This window comes from Thamnophis elegans, chromosome 10 (genome assembly GCF_009769535.1).
Source record: "Thamnophis elegans isolate rThaEle1 chromosome 10, rThaEle1.pri, whole genome shotgun sequence".
Classification (NCBI taxonomy): domain Eukaryota; kingdom Metazoa; phylum Chordata; class Lepidosauria; order Squamata; family Colubridae; genus Thamnophis; species Thamnophis elegans.
The window spans coordinates 26,456,084-26,471,631 of NC_045550.1; the positions used below are offsets into that span (position 1 = coordinate 26,456,084).

Consider the following 15,548-nt stretch of genomic DNA (forward strand, 5'->3'; position numbering starts at 1 on the left):
CGGTGGAGTGCGATGGCGGCGAGAAGCATCTCAGATGGAGCCAGGACACCCGGAAGGCAAGCCGGCACTTAAAGGCGTGCCGAAATTCCGGCTTGCCTTCCGGGTGTCCCAACTCCATCTGAGATGCTTCTCGCCGCCGTCGCACTCCACCGCCTTGCCCCCCCTGCCTCCTCATAAAAACAATCCTGATGCCCCGGCCTGCAGCCAGCCCAGCACCGAGCAGGGACAAGGAGGAGGAGAAGACCAGTGAGTCCAGGCAGGGAGCAGGTCGGGCGAGGGGTGGGTGGGCTGGCTGCAGGATTGTTCATCGGAGGAGGCAGGGGGCAAGGCGGTGGAGCACGATGGCGGCGAGAAGCAACACCCCCGCTACTGTGTCCGACAGGCATCTCACGTTTATGTCCGCCATAAATGCGAGACGCCTGTCGGACACAGTGCCGGGGACGTTGCTTCTCGCCGTTGCTGCAGTCTTGCCTCACCAACGGTAACCGTCACCTCACGTCACTGGAAAGTTGCCAAGGTTAAAAAAACACTGTCAAAAGCAATTCCATTGTTTCTAAAGTCTAGCACTACAGGCATTTACTGTCACTCACCACTTAATAGAGCAGTGTTTTTCAACCTTTTTTGTGCAAAGGCACACTTTTTTCATGAAAAAAATCACGAGGCACACCACCATTAGAAAATGTTAAAAATTTTTAACTCTGTGCCTATATTGACTATAGGCAGGTGTTTTTCCCACGGCACACCTTACACTATGTCACGGCACACTAGTGTGCCGTGGCACAGTGGTTGAAAAACACTGTAATAGAGGGAAGATCACAGCCCAGCTGCACAATCCCCTCTGCCTCTGCTTTATTTTGGGTTTCTGCATATCTATTCCAGGATCAATGCAGCTGGAGATCTAAAATTCCAAAACAAATTATTTCTGGCCTTTTTCCTGGCTTAGACTTCACTATACTGTTGCCAGCATTTGAAATGGTTGGAATTTTGTCAAAATGTTGTTTAGCGACTGATGTTTATTCCATAAATACAATTTTTGAGCTATATTTAGACATTTGTTACTTTCATGAAGTTGCCAGTTTACTATTCCCAGGTTAACGTCATGTTAATATATTCCACGCATATTTGAATCTTTTTAGAAGTTCTAGCTTAAAGGTGGGGGAAATTATATTTCCCTTTCCCAGTTTGATGCCAACTTCTCTGACATCACTAAGGCTCAAAATATCAAAGTTCAAGATCTTGTACAATAGAATATAACAACTTCATTTATGTGAGAAATTCTAATAAAGGGGGAGAGATAAGAAAACATAATTCAGACTCCCAAGTTTTAGGTTAGAGATCAAAGAATGTTAATGTTCCAAAGTTAATATAGAAATATACTGTAAAGACAATAGCCACTTAACAGACCCTTTAAAATGCGGAATGAAATAATATTTAATCATGGTTAATGAATTTAGAAATCCAATAGGGATAAGGATTTTGGTTTGGCCTCCTTCGCTTAGATGGGGAATTTTAAATTTTCTATCTACCTCCATTGAATCTCATCAGGAGACAAGAAAATCCACTTTGATTTATAGGGTATTAACACACATTTTGCTAGAGTAAATAATTTCCTGGAGTTTGTTTTATCTAATTGGCTTTATCTAATTGTAATTGTTTTAAGAATATGAAATGCCGTCAATATAGTTTACTTGGACTTCAGTAAGGCATTTGATAAGGTAGACCATGTGTCCAATTTCTCATGGGTTGGACAGTATCACCACCAGATGGATTCGTAACTGGCTGACCAACCGCACTCAACGTGTAGTCCTCAATGGAACTGCATCTACATGGAGGGAAGTATGCAGTGGAGTACCCCAAGGCTCTGTTTTAGGCCCAGTACTCTTCAACATCTTCATCAATGATTTGGATGAGGGAATAAATGGGGAACTCATCAAATGTGCAGATGACACCAAGTTGGCAGGAAGAGCCAACACTCCAGAAGACAGGTTTAAGATACAGAAAGATCTTGACAAACTTGAACATTGGGCACTATCTAATAAAATGAAATTCAATGGTGAAAAAAGTAAGGTTCTACATTTAGGCAAGAAAAACAAAATGCACAGGTACAGTACAGGTCGTACCTTGCTCAATAGTAGTAACTGTGAGAGGGATCTTGGAATCCTAGTGGACAATCATTTAAATATGAGTCAGCAGTGTGCAGCAGCTGCCAAAAAAGCCAACACACTTCTAGGCTACATAAACAGAGGGATACAATCAAGATCATGTGAAGTGTTAATACCACTTTATAACGCCTTGGTAAGGCCACACTTGGAATACTGCATTCAGTTTTGGTCGCCATGATGTAGAAAAGATGTGGAGACTCTAGAAAGAGTGCAGAGAAGAGCAACAAAGGTGATTAGGGGACTGGAGACTAAAACATATGAAGAACGGTTGCAGGAACTGGGTATGTCTAGTTTAATGAAAAGAAGGACTAGGGGAGACATGATAACACTTTTCCAATTTCTCAGGGGCTGCCACAAAGAAGAGGGAGTCAAACTATTCTCCAAGGTGCCTGAGGGTAGAACAAGAAGCAATGGGTGGAAACTAATCAAGGAGAGAAGCAACTTAGAACTGAGGAGAAATTTCCTGACCGTTAGAACAATTAATCAGTGGAACAGCTTGCCTCCAGAAGTTGTGAATGCCCCAACACTGGAAGTTTTTAAGAAGATGTTGGATAGCCATTTGTCTGGAATGGTATAGGGTTTCCTGCCTAGGCAGGGGGTTGGACTAGAAGACCTCCAAGGTCCCTTCCAACTCTGCTATTGTATTGTATTGTAAATGTTTCTGTTGTTTGTTTTTAAAATCAATTAATTAATATAGTTCAAGAAATAAAGTTGCCCATGTTTTCCTTCCACTGCTGTCTTTCCAAGCCTCTTTATTCTAAGCAGTGTGGCATATTGTAAGCTTATTTCTTTAACTTCTTTAACTGACATAATATTTTAGGATCTGGGCTGGCTGCGACTGATTTTATCCTTTGTTAGTAGCACCACTGGCACTCACATTTTATCGCTACTGTAAATATTTATTTCTTCTGTCCCCCAACCCCCAACCAATTTATAGTATATAGTGTTATGTCACAGCACCTTGTATGCCCAAATATGGGAGGGAGCATAGTACTTCCCTTTTGCCTTTTAGCTCCACCCTAAGAGCCTTCCAGGCAGAAAACCATTTTTTGTGTTGCATTTGAGCTGATAAATAAATAAAGGGAGACTAGTATAGATCTGTTTCAAGCTATTTAACTCTCATCAGTTAGCCATACCCTTAGTGGGATTTCAACCTGGGCTGTTTTTACATGTTAGGCAGTTGTATTAGCCTCTAAGCCACAAGCTCTCCTTCCTTATCACTGACCATACTGCTTCCTTAAAAGGGAAGCAGTATGCTCCCTCCCATATCTGGGCATACCAGGTGCTTTGATATAACACTTAATTGTTTCCTTGGCTCATCTGATAAGAGAGGAGAACTTGTGGCTTAGAGGCTAATACAACTGCCTAACATGTAAAATAGCCCAGGTTCAAATCCCAGTAAGGGTTAGCTGATGAGAGCTAAATAGCTTGAAATGGATCTATACTAGTCTCCTTTTATTTATTTATCAGCACAAATGCATCTATCTATCTATCTATCTATCTATCTATCTATCTATCTATCTATCTATCTATCTATCATCTATCTATATACATACATACATACATACATACATACATACATACACACACATACATACATATACATATATATGATTTTTATGTTTATGTATATAATTTTTAATTTATTGTTGTGGTTGGTTGCACAATCAGCCAGATGTTTCTTTTGGCATTTTTATTGAGTCTTCCCAAAGACCTGGGATAGGCAGATATTGTTGTTTGATGGTGTTAAAGGTATTATTACAGGATATAAGCTGTGCCAAGTAAAGGTGCCTTTTGCAAATGACTGATCGTTTTGTCAGTGCTGAGGGTGTTCAAGTGGTGCTCCAGATGTTTTGGGATTGCACCCAAGGCACCTATTATTATTGTATTATCTTTGCTTTCTTCTGCCACAGTATTTCTATTTCTATTTGCAGGTCTTTGTATTTTGTAATAGGAGGAGGAGGAAGGATGGGATTGGATAATCCCAGAAAAGGGCTATCAAGCTATCAGGTAATTGGTTTAAAGATGAAATCCTACATTCAACACCTGCAGATTAAGTTTCTGCATGACTTTATTCAGTGCTATAAATTAATGTACATGATTACTTATTTAATGTTTAAGGCGGAAAATGTATGTAGAATTTGGTACAATACATATTATTTATTGATATTAATCTTTTAATCTTGCTTTTTATTATTTTATATGTGACTGTGCTTTTTTAAAAAAAGATCTAGGTTTATGTGTTTTTTACAAGATCCTCATGAGGGAAAAGAGAAATAAATGCAACAAAGCCTAGAATATTTATTTATTTATTTATATACTTTTAAACATTTTAAAAACATAATAAAAGCTAATGCAAACTAAAAGTGAGAAAAAGAAAAGAAGAAATCAAAGGGGGAAGCTAAAGGTACAAGAAAAAAGAAAATAGAAAATAAAGTTACAAAAAAACTTCTGATCTTTGCAGCATTTATTTCTTACTTTATAATTACAACATAATTCTCTTCTTTCTATAATCTATACTATCTAAGCCTAGGTCATTTATGAAGTACTCATTCTTAAACTTTTATTCAAAACACAGTTGAAAAATAATGTTAATCCCTAAGATTTCAAATGTTCTTGCAAAAAAAGAAAAGTATTTATTTATAAGATATCAACAAATATTTTGCTAAGATATACTAATTCCTAGAATTTGTATAGTTTAGAAAACACAATCACCTTACAGATATTGAAATCCCTTGACAATTGAAAGACAGTAAGATGAACACAGTAAGATGGCAAAGGAAATAAGGTACTATATTTCCACATTTACAGTAGGGAACACATATATTTGCTTGTTTCTTCCCCCCAGCAAGCAGTGCCTTTAGTGAAATTTAAAACCTCTCTGGGCCTTTAACTACTTGCACCAAATTACCACACAATGTGTGCTGATGTCAGCCCTTCACAGTAGTTCAGCACAGGAAACAGGCTCTACAGGAAGATTAGAACTATACTGAGATAGGCTATATCTCAGTAGAGGTGTTTTCCCTTTGCTCCTTTTTATATTCCAGAGATTTCAGCGGGGAGGGGGGATGTCAGAGTCCCTTTCTTTGAAATTTCTCTACACCTGCTTTTCTATAATGGAATCCCACTGGTGATTTTATCTATTGTTGCCCTGCCTCCTCACCTTCAATTGCCAGCAAATCTTGTCTGCCAACAGTCTACTGAGATCCCCTTAAAATGACAGACACCAAAATGCCCATCAGAATTACTAGTCTACTTAGAAAGCAGTACTGTACAGCAGGGATCCACAACCCCTGGGCCACGGGCCACTATGGGACCTTGAGCCTTTTAAAACTGGGCCACGAAACAGTGCTTGTTTGCAGGCACCTCCCCTCTCACACGAGTGAGCGCATGAACCCACGCTCCATTTGTGCAAGCGGCGGGTGAGCAGGCAAACACTTGCCTGCTGTGCATGGAACCATTCCCACCACCACCATCAGTCTGCAAAGGTTGAGGAAGTCTGCTGTACAGTAAATACCTTAATTCAATGGCCCTTACCAATTTGGTGGAAGACTGAACTACTGAAACAATGAAATGATGGAAACTAACCCTCTCTTTGCCAAAGAGAGCTGAAAGAAATCTGGAAGATGGCAGTTATTGCCTATTTAATAGAAGAAAGAAGAAAAATTCTAATTGCCGTTCTTCTCTGACTCTCTTTCTGACTCAGAAAAATATTCCCCTTGGAAAAGAGTAATGGAAGAATCCTAGAGATGACTCACCCATTCCTGATGCAGTTCTGTAATTGGCAGATGCTTTTCACCTTGGTTGATATGAAGAATAGGAATGTCTGTAAAGTCCCGAACCAATTTGTTTATTACATGCTGGATGTGCAAAATCAGGCCAACACCATTCAATAGTGTGTTATAGCTGATGCACTAGAGACAAGAGTGAGATCAACAATGGCAGTAAATTTCATGTTAGTACAGTTTATATTGATAGTTCTACATTCCCTAATAATGAAAGCCAAAGTGCACAGTTATATAATGGGACTAATATTAAGTATAAATAAGATCAAACATGACAATAGGTACAGCAACCAGACTTAGAACTGACAATGAAGATACTGAAGACAGCTTCTGCCTTTTAAGAACCAGCAATCAAGAAATACACCACAGAGTAGCTCTTAATAACATTGCCATTAAGGTCTTGGAAAAGTTATTCAGATGGTGTGTGTCTATATCTACAAAGATCAGAATGGAGCAGGCAATTGGAGAAAATTGTGTTTTCTCCATAACACTCTTGGAAGCAAAAACTGAACATTGTAGAAGCAGAATAAAAAGAATATTGACTCAGAATTTTCACTTGAGACATAAAATGCTCAGGCTTAAATATTGTATGTTAGACACAAACTGGATCTCTGAAAATCTTTAGTAAAAAGCAAAAGATTAATGTGATCTGAAAAGAAATCAGAGTATGGTTGATAACAGTTCAGTTATCACAACACAACAATTTTGTGTTGTTCATATTATTGACTGTATTTTTAGTGGACAGTCACCGGAATAAAGTTCTGCTCTGTTCTATTCTGCTGTGCCCTGTTCTAGCTCTCAGGAGAAATCTGTAATGATGAGAAAGGAGAAAAGGAAGAAAGATTTAGCAACAAAGTGGATGAACTCAATTATAGCAATTACAGCAGGGATACACTACAGGATAATCTGAAAGCCAAGTTCAGAATGGATCATCCTAGGGCGGGGAATCTATCAATATGGTCACTAAGAGTTGAATACTACTCATATCAATACAACAAGCATAAGAGTAGTTTCAAAATGTAAACAGATTGTTATAGCCTTAGAATTAAAATGTAGATCACCATCACACACAAATATTGGAAATAAATTCTGGAACTACTCCTAGAAAAATATTACATTGACAGTATTCACTCATGCTTTTAAAATTTTTGGGACTGCCTATTTGCTTTTATTAAGTTTGAGGTTCTGTTCCATGCATTTTCAGAAAATGTTAAGTATTTTAAATTTATTAAAAATACAGAGGATACAACAATCTCTTTCAAGATCATCTGATGTTTTAAAATATTGTCATAATGTTGAACCGCAGTTGTAAATGTTTAGGTGTGCTAGCCCGTGGTCCCACCACAGAGTATTAATGCATGACTTCTTTTTCTCCATGACACTAAAACCTTTTTTTTGACAAAGTACAAGACGATTTGCTTTGGATTACATAAAAGCTTTCATTTTGTTTTTACTTTTGGGGAGCTGGACCCATGTAGGAAAAGTGATGTCTGAAAGGTCAAATGTAAAATGAATAAAATATTCATTTTCTTGCTCTAATGGAAAGCCATAAATGTTAACTTTTGAATATATGAAGAGCAGATGTCATTGATAAAGAATTCAAACTTTATTAGAAATGGTCTCTTGTTGATTTTCCATGTTAAGAGTGTGGATCTGTCATTTTAAGCTGTGTGAAGGAATAACCAGGAGCTGAACCATCCATCTATCCTTTCGCAGAAGGGTTCACACAGCCCGGAAATGAGCATACAGAAGCTTTGTGCTTACCAAGGAATCCAAGCTTTTATTTGTGTTGGCAGTAGGTTGATGGCTTATTTCTGGCAAAATGTCATCGGGGGGTTACAGACAGGAATTCTTTGTGAGCTAGGGTAACTCAGCCTGACAATGCGCCCATTCACCACATCAATACCAAGCACATTCCTTCCATCTGGAGACACTCCCACTGTGTTAGTGTCGACACTGAAGAGAGGCAAATAGTGACTTCCAGATGCATCATTTAAGCCATTCTTACACAAAACACAATGCTAGCAGCCTTGGAATAGCCTTCAGAGATCCTGGCCCTTTCATAACTTTCTGCCTTCTCTGTTTTATGAAATAAGTAAGCCACTTATGTAAATCAAGTGGTTAACCCACATAATATAAATCCATTAAATTCAGCACTACTAAGTGGTGTTAACTGCTGTCTTAATCTGGTTTGCTTATGATTGTGTCCAACCTATAAACCATCCCATCTATTTACTCTTTATAACATGCCTTGAGACTTTCTGTTAAAATACTAATCTATTTGTCAAGGTTCCAAATAGCATCCTCCAAAAAATAAAAGTTCAAGGCTAGAGTTTTTTCAAAATTCCAATTTATTAGAAGAGCCATGTTGGCACATCTGGGAAAACCTGAATCTGAAAGCTTCCAGTTTTTTCCCACCCAGGTGCCCCAGCACCTACAAGTCCATCACATAGCCCAATCAGCCACTGTCACTAAGGAAGACTTCTCTCATCCACATCAGTCCAGGTGCAGGGACAAAATGACCTTGACTCTCTGCGAAAGAATGTTATTATAGCTACACATCTCCCATGCAATTCCCCCCTCCCAGTTTCCCACAGTAGAATATGTTTGAATATGTGGCAGGCTTGAGGCCCACTGTAAAAGATGGCTTCCAAGCCTGACACTATTTACAATATCAACATATATAAACTAACTATCTTATTAAAGAAGGCCCTTATTCTCCAGCTAATCTGTGTTTTTAAAGAACTGAAACTGGCATGGCAGGAAACAAGATTCTCAGTCGAGACAGAACTGTATATAAACATATCTCAGTTGCACCTCCCTCCCATGACCATGAGGAAAGACACTGATTTGGAAAGATGGGAGGAACCCCCCCACCCCCAGGATTTAAACTATAGAGAATAACATACATAGAGGCCTTAACTGCTGTTGATTGCAGGATATATATACAACTTCTTCCTACTCTGCAATAAATGCTATAAAATAAATCAAACACTTTAAAAATAAATTTTACCTAGCCTTTGAATGTACTTCAGTTAGTGAATGAAGAGTGGAGTTTTTAGAGAACAGATATCTGCATGAAGTCTGGTAGCAACATTTACAGTATGTACTTGTTTTTCCAACATTGCAGGAGGTAAACCTACACTCTGACTCTGAGCTTTAAAAAAAAGATCATATTGATATTCTTGCAACCCTGCTGGGTATGCTTTATGCCATCAAAACTTTGTTTCAATATCAAAATCAAATTTTGATTCAAATGGATCACTTAGCCTAAAAATGAACTAGCTAATTCAGCAGGAGCAGTAGAAACTTCAGTATCTGTCCCAGTCTAAGATCTGACAAAAAACGATGGTGTAGCAAACCTGCCTCCTTGCCTGAAGAGAATCCTGGCAAATTTACTATTCTCACGCAATATGAATTATTAATCTCGCTGAGACTGAAGGAGTTGTACCATGGACCAGTCATGTAGGACTTATGTATAATCAGTCTAAAGACAGAGGGACCATTTTGTTTTTCCTTATCCATTAACATTATTATATATCACGCATAACAAGTACACAAATTTGGTCTGATCTTTCACTCCACCTCTCTCTCTTCTGTGACAAGTCTCCCTTGAAAACATAACAAAAACTTTTCTCTCCCCTCTTGGAGAAAGTTCCATTCTATATTCAGGAAATCTCTTTCCTAGACCGATTATTGAAATCCTTTCTCATCTGAGATTTCTGATCTTTGTCTCATCCTGTGATACTTAGATGTGCCTGGCTTTTTACCAACAACATACCGTAATGATGTTTTTTTTTGCACAGCTCATATAAGTTTCTTCAAAAAATCTTTCAAATGGTTTTACTTAGTACATGGGTTAATACAAATTATTGTCTTTATTGTTACAATCCATTATTTATTTGTCCCTTTATTTCCCAGTTCTTTTATCTAAATATATCCTGTTCATTTCTTTGCTCTTGGAGTTTAGCTTCCAATCTTCAAAGATCTATGAACTGAAGCAAACCTACCCATTTTCTCTTGTTTTCTGATATACTTAGAATTGCCTCAGCCTATGTGAATGGTAACACTTGTTTTATCTGATTCAATTTCCCTGATTTAAAAAAACTCCCTCTGAAGCTTTTACCCCCAGAACAATAGTATATAACCTGTGCTTCTTAAGCTTTAAATACAGATTCACAGCATTTCTGACAGATGACAACAGCTTATGACTGACTCTAAGTTCATACAATGAGGGAACATTCTCTGACCCTTTACCTACTTCCTTTGTTGTCTCTCCTGCTGAGCATTATATTACATGCAAACAAATTAACATAGTATTCTTTGCAACTCTTCTCCTAAATTAATGGGGAAATCCTTAATTTATTAGATACATGATGCAAGACAAATGGTACAAAACTCCCCACAGCCTTCTTTGATAATGTAATGGAAATTTGGGAAAAACATTTTATAAGTACATGTTATATGGCAGCCACTACTTACAACTGAGGAAACATCAGGATCACATGTACAGAAAAACCTAGTTTAGTGTGACCCGTATAGTTCTGTTTAATATAATACCATACAACTCTGTGTTATATGGACAGTTATTGGGTGCTAACTTTTACAGTCATAAGGCATGTTTCCTAGGCTTCCTTGAACCTCATCTACTTATCTCTTCAGGCACAGCAAGAGGAGCATGTTGCAAGTCACATCTGCTAAGGAATTCTATCTGATGTTGATGCTACTAGAGACATGCTTTTTTTCTGGTTGTGGCTCCTGCCCTCTGGAACATCATTCACCTTGAGAGGAGGTTGGTCCCAACCCTGCTAGCCTTCTAGAAAGCCCTTACAACTTGGAGATCCAATAGGGGACCTGCGAGATGGCTGTACTGTATTTACATACAGTTATTCTGCTGCAATCTTGGTTTTCATGTTTCTATTTATTTTTAGTTGTATTAATGACACCTATATTTTTATAGAAGTGTTTTTTATTGTTTTTGAAATGTTTATCTTTTATGATTTAAACACTTTTAATGCTTTAAACTACACAGAATCACTTCAAAAAGAGATGGGTGGCAAATACATTTAATAAATAAAATAAAATAATACATTAAACTATTGTTTTTATTTGTTGTTAGTTATATGCCGCTCAGAGTCACATTCAGTGAGACAGGTAGCTATATAAATTTGCTAAATAAATTCCGAACCAAAAGTATCAGTTAATAATAACTATTTCAAACAATTCACCAATGTGAATCTGCAAGCATTTTTTTTTTTTGAACAAGACTACCATCTTCACAGAAAATAGCCCACTGGAATAATTTATTGCAAGCTGTAGAATAAAAAGAGGAAAGTCTGGTTCCATCCCATTTGCAACTTGAACTTTTTCCCTCCCATCTCAAAATGGGGTTAATTTTGCCTACTCAGGCAGGACATTGGAGTTATTCAATCTCTAAACACTTTGTTACAAGGTTTGCAAAGCCAGGTCAAATAGTTGAAACTCATTCCATGGCCCACACCCTGACACATAGGAAACAGGCCATACTTTTAATTAAGCAACAAGGACATACAAGATATAAATGTAATTGGTTACAAATGAATTTTAAAATGGCACATTTTAAAATTGACTTGAGCCACTAAGTTGTACTTGCTAAATATAATTGCTAAATGTCAAACCAGAGGTTCATTTAGCTCTAGCTAACCAACTTCCTCTTCAAACCTAACCACAGATATAATACAGAAACTATCTCATGTACTTATTTGCTGCTAATGATTGCTAAATAATTGCTTAAAATGTAATTTTTTTAGCAATGGAAATTTTGGGCTCAAGTGTGGTCGCAAGTCGAAGGCTACCTGTATCAGTCATCAACCATTTCTGAAGAGCTGTCTTCTATTCACCCCGCACCCACCATGGATTTGAACTCTGTGCTCTGCTGCTCTACATTTTTCAACAGTCTGGTGTTGAAGTCCAGTTTGCCTAGTATACTTTTATCTATGCAACTCCTTTGATTGGCTACACATTGGCAGGAATGCCCCCTCACCTATATCTTTTCTATGTATTTGCCTGCTGAGGCTTAGAAGTGGTCTCCTAAAGTTTGTCATCTACTATGAACTTTCATGGCATCGTAAGAAGTTAGTTTAGGCTGCTTATTATTATTATCCTCTTTGTGTTTCATCTTGCTTATATTTTATTCCAAGTAATAAGGAGCAAGCGATCTGGGTTTTGTTTTTTAAAAAGAAGGAATTAAAAATTAGGACAAGAGTCTATTGTAAGGCAGCAGATGAAAGTTGTTATACAACTGTGCAAAGAATGCCCCAACATAGCAGTTCAAGGGTGGAAAGGAAAACAGATATTGGGAACATGTTGTCAATTTCACGAAGTCGGAAGATTTTCTTTTTTAAGGAATCGTTATATAAAGCTTCCTTTGTTGTGCATGTACAGCAGGTGGACTGATAACATTTTGAAACAGGGACCACAAGCTTACCAATTTTGAGCAACATTTTCAGCTATAGTGAAATTACTCTTAATATAAACAAATAAATTAACAGTAACAGATTTGGAAGGGACCTTTGAGGTTATTTAGTCCAATCCCCTGCTCACGCAGGAGGCCTGTACTAGAGATTCAAACCACTGAACTGCCAAACCTTTCTGATCAACAAGCTCAGTGTCTTAACCACTGAGCCACCTAGTCAGGCTTTCTTGATCACTTGATGAAATTTATAGCCAGCTTTGAAAATTACAACCAAATGATATTTCCCAGGATTCAGAATAACAGAATAATAGAGTTGGAAGGGACCTTGGAGTCCAAACCTCCACTCAGATAGAAAACTCCTGTACCATTTCAGACAAATGATTGTCCAATCTCTTCTTTAAAATCTCCAGTGTTGGAGCATCCACAATTTCTGAAAGCAAGTTGTTCTACTGATTAATTGTTTTAACTGCCAGGAAATTTCTCCTTAGTTCTAGGTTGCTTCTCTCTCTGATAAAGTTCCATCTATTACTTCTTGTCCTGCTGTCAGGTGCTTTGGAAAATAAGTTGTTCTGGGAGTTGAACTTCATATTTCTGGAAGTTTCCACAGTCTGAAAACATTAAATTAGTGCATGAATTGTTTGGCTTGCCTGTAAAGCTTTTTATGATTAATTAACTGTTAAAATGTCTAAAACAATATGTGTAAAATTCATTTGTCTGTGATGACTCAGCAACCTCTTCCTCCAGAAAGTCTTCCAAAATCTTATTACTGTATAGAAACTTCAAAGCTGCAAAATGGTGATACAGAGCAGTGGTCAGTTTCCATTTTTTACTACCAGTTTGCTAGTGCGCACACTCATGCGCAGAAGTGCCCAGGCAGGTGGTGGAGCCTCCCGCTCCCACCACTACCAATTCACCTGATCTGGGCCGAACCAGGAGCAACCCACCTGTGATACAGAGTCAGCTATAGGGTATATACATGTAGTAATGCTTCTACTGTAGTTAGATTAAATCAATTACAGTTGGGAAATCCCAAGGACATACACTGGTTACTTGAAAAGGTGTGCTCCACTAGTTGTCCTCTGAATCCTTGCTCAACTTGTCTTGTAACTGGGAAGTTGTTAGGGACATTTTCATTAATATACTAAATATTTTGTCCTACAATGTCTCCTTGTTTAAGGAGACAATTGTTAGATCTCTTCTTTAGTAGCCATTCTGGATCCCTCAGAAATAGGTTATTATAGCTCACTCTCTAATTTACCATCATTGGATAAAAAGACAAAGAGTTCACAACTGCAGAAAATTCTGGAAGAAGCAGATTATCTGGATTTATTACAAGCAATTTTCAGAATAGTTACATGATGGATACTGCTTTGGCCAATCGGGTGGATGAACTAGGAACTGGCCTGGAGGTGGAGTAATCTATTTTAAGCTGCATTTAACAAATATGAACGAATAAATGATCAGGCTTGCAGTGGAGATCACAATTTTCACTGATTTGTGGGTGCTTATGCCTCTTGGTGACTATATGGACAAGTCATGCAGTTTTGCTGGTAACATTTTTCAGAAGTTATTTGCTACTGCCTTCATCACTTATTTAGGGGAGGAGATAAGCACTGAAAGGATAAATAATGCAGAATATTGACATGTACTGTGAATGATAACACAGTAAAGAAGTATTTGTCAACTTGCAGCAACAGTACTATGGAATCTTAATTTAATAGACTATTGTGGCGATAAGTATTGCCTGTTAACTCAAATCTTCTTGAGTCAATACCCATCAACCCATTATGCTACTAATCTATCTGATCTCCCTGATGCCTTCCCTCCATCTGGAATTGAAACACAAAGTGTGCCTAGAAACATATTCCTTTTAGAGGAAGCAACAACCACTATCCAGATTGCTCAAATAATGGACAAGTCTGTTATTTTATACTGCTGAATGGATGCAATTTTTGTCTGTTCAAATCTGTATCTGAAATTTACCTAGGGTTTATTGTACTATAAAATGCAGAAGCTTAATGTGCTTACTGTTCTTTCAGGTGTTGAAATGGAACAAATAGATAATCAGATACTATATTGCATGACAGAAAACCATGCCAGTGTACCATTCTGTATCCTAAATTGCTTTCATGACCTAAAACACTGCAAAAAATCATGGGTGGTCTAAAATGTACTTATCTTCTGAAGGCCATTATTTTTTTAAATTGAGAATAATATTTAGATTCTTTCCTGGCTGCCACATCTTCACGAATTTTATCTCATTGTGTTGCTTCCCTGGAAAATCATAAACTAGCCATAAATCAGCTGTTCTCTAGTTGTAAATAAGGGTAGTTCTTCCTCAGCATTTTGTTTCAAGATGGTGTGCTGTGGAGGTTTCTATGTTTAAATAAAAAGCAAACAAAAATAATCAGTTTTCAATATATTCTCTACTGTTCTGTGGTGAGCCTGATAATCAACCACAGCATGTACAGCCTGACAGAATGGAACACTTTTAACCACCCAGCAGAAGTCTCTGCTTTCATTATTAACAGTAGAAAGCTCGGACTCCCTTTTTTGGACTTTAACACACTAGACTAGACCAATAAGGTAACAACTTAGTCTCTGTAAAGATTCCAAGTTGATTCATGTGGGCAGCCAATCCCCAAAGTAGAATCCGTGAAATCCTTGCTTCAGCAATTGTTCCAAAGCTGAATAATAATGGCCAGCTCACGTTTTCATTTTCAATAAAACACAGGACTTCATGTCAGCTTTTCCAAACCTCCTGCCTTGCTTGCAGGTTACAACTAAAATTTACAGAGCAACCAAGGCACCCTGAACACTCACCATTTTAGAAATATTTGGAACAAGTAATGCAATAGCAGGCAGTGTCCAACATCACCATTTTATTGCATTGTGAGTGTGCACAGGGTGACATCACAATTTTTCACTTTTATAACTATTGTCCTCGGCTTACTACATTGTCTACTTCAGCTTTGGAAACAAGGCAATCTAAATCCAAACAATGATCCTCATGTTGGAGTTTACTGCAGGGTGAATAAACCTCCTTGTCCTGCCATCTTGCAAGTGCTTCACCCCTTTAATTTCATTCCCCATACATGGATCTCATCCCAAGATTCCCCACAACTCAAGTTACCTGTGGAAATGAAA

At 37.8% G+C, this 15,548-nt stretch overlaps 1 protein-coding gene across 3 annotated transcripts in view; it reads right to left on the reverse strand.

The window, feature by feature from the left end:
* Positions 1 to 15,548, reverse strand: part of ENTPD1 (ectonucleoside triphosphate diphosphohydrolase 1) — a 56,530-nt gene that overhangs the window by 12,470 nt on the left and 28,512 nt on the right. For 2 of the 3 annotated variants that reach the window (XM_032225293.1, XM_032225291.1), the window contains exon 2: positions 5,921 to 6,076. In XM_032225293.1, the coding sequence (XP_032081184.1) occupies positions 5,921 to 5,924 (4 nt within the window). In that variant the 5' untranslated portion in view covers positions 5,925 to 6,076. Of the gene's footprint in view, positions 1 to 5,920; positions 6,077 to 11,781; positions 11,857 to 15,548 lie in introns of those variants that run through there. The other variant, XM_032225292.1, reaches the window with a different exon arrangement.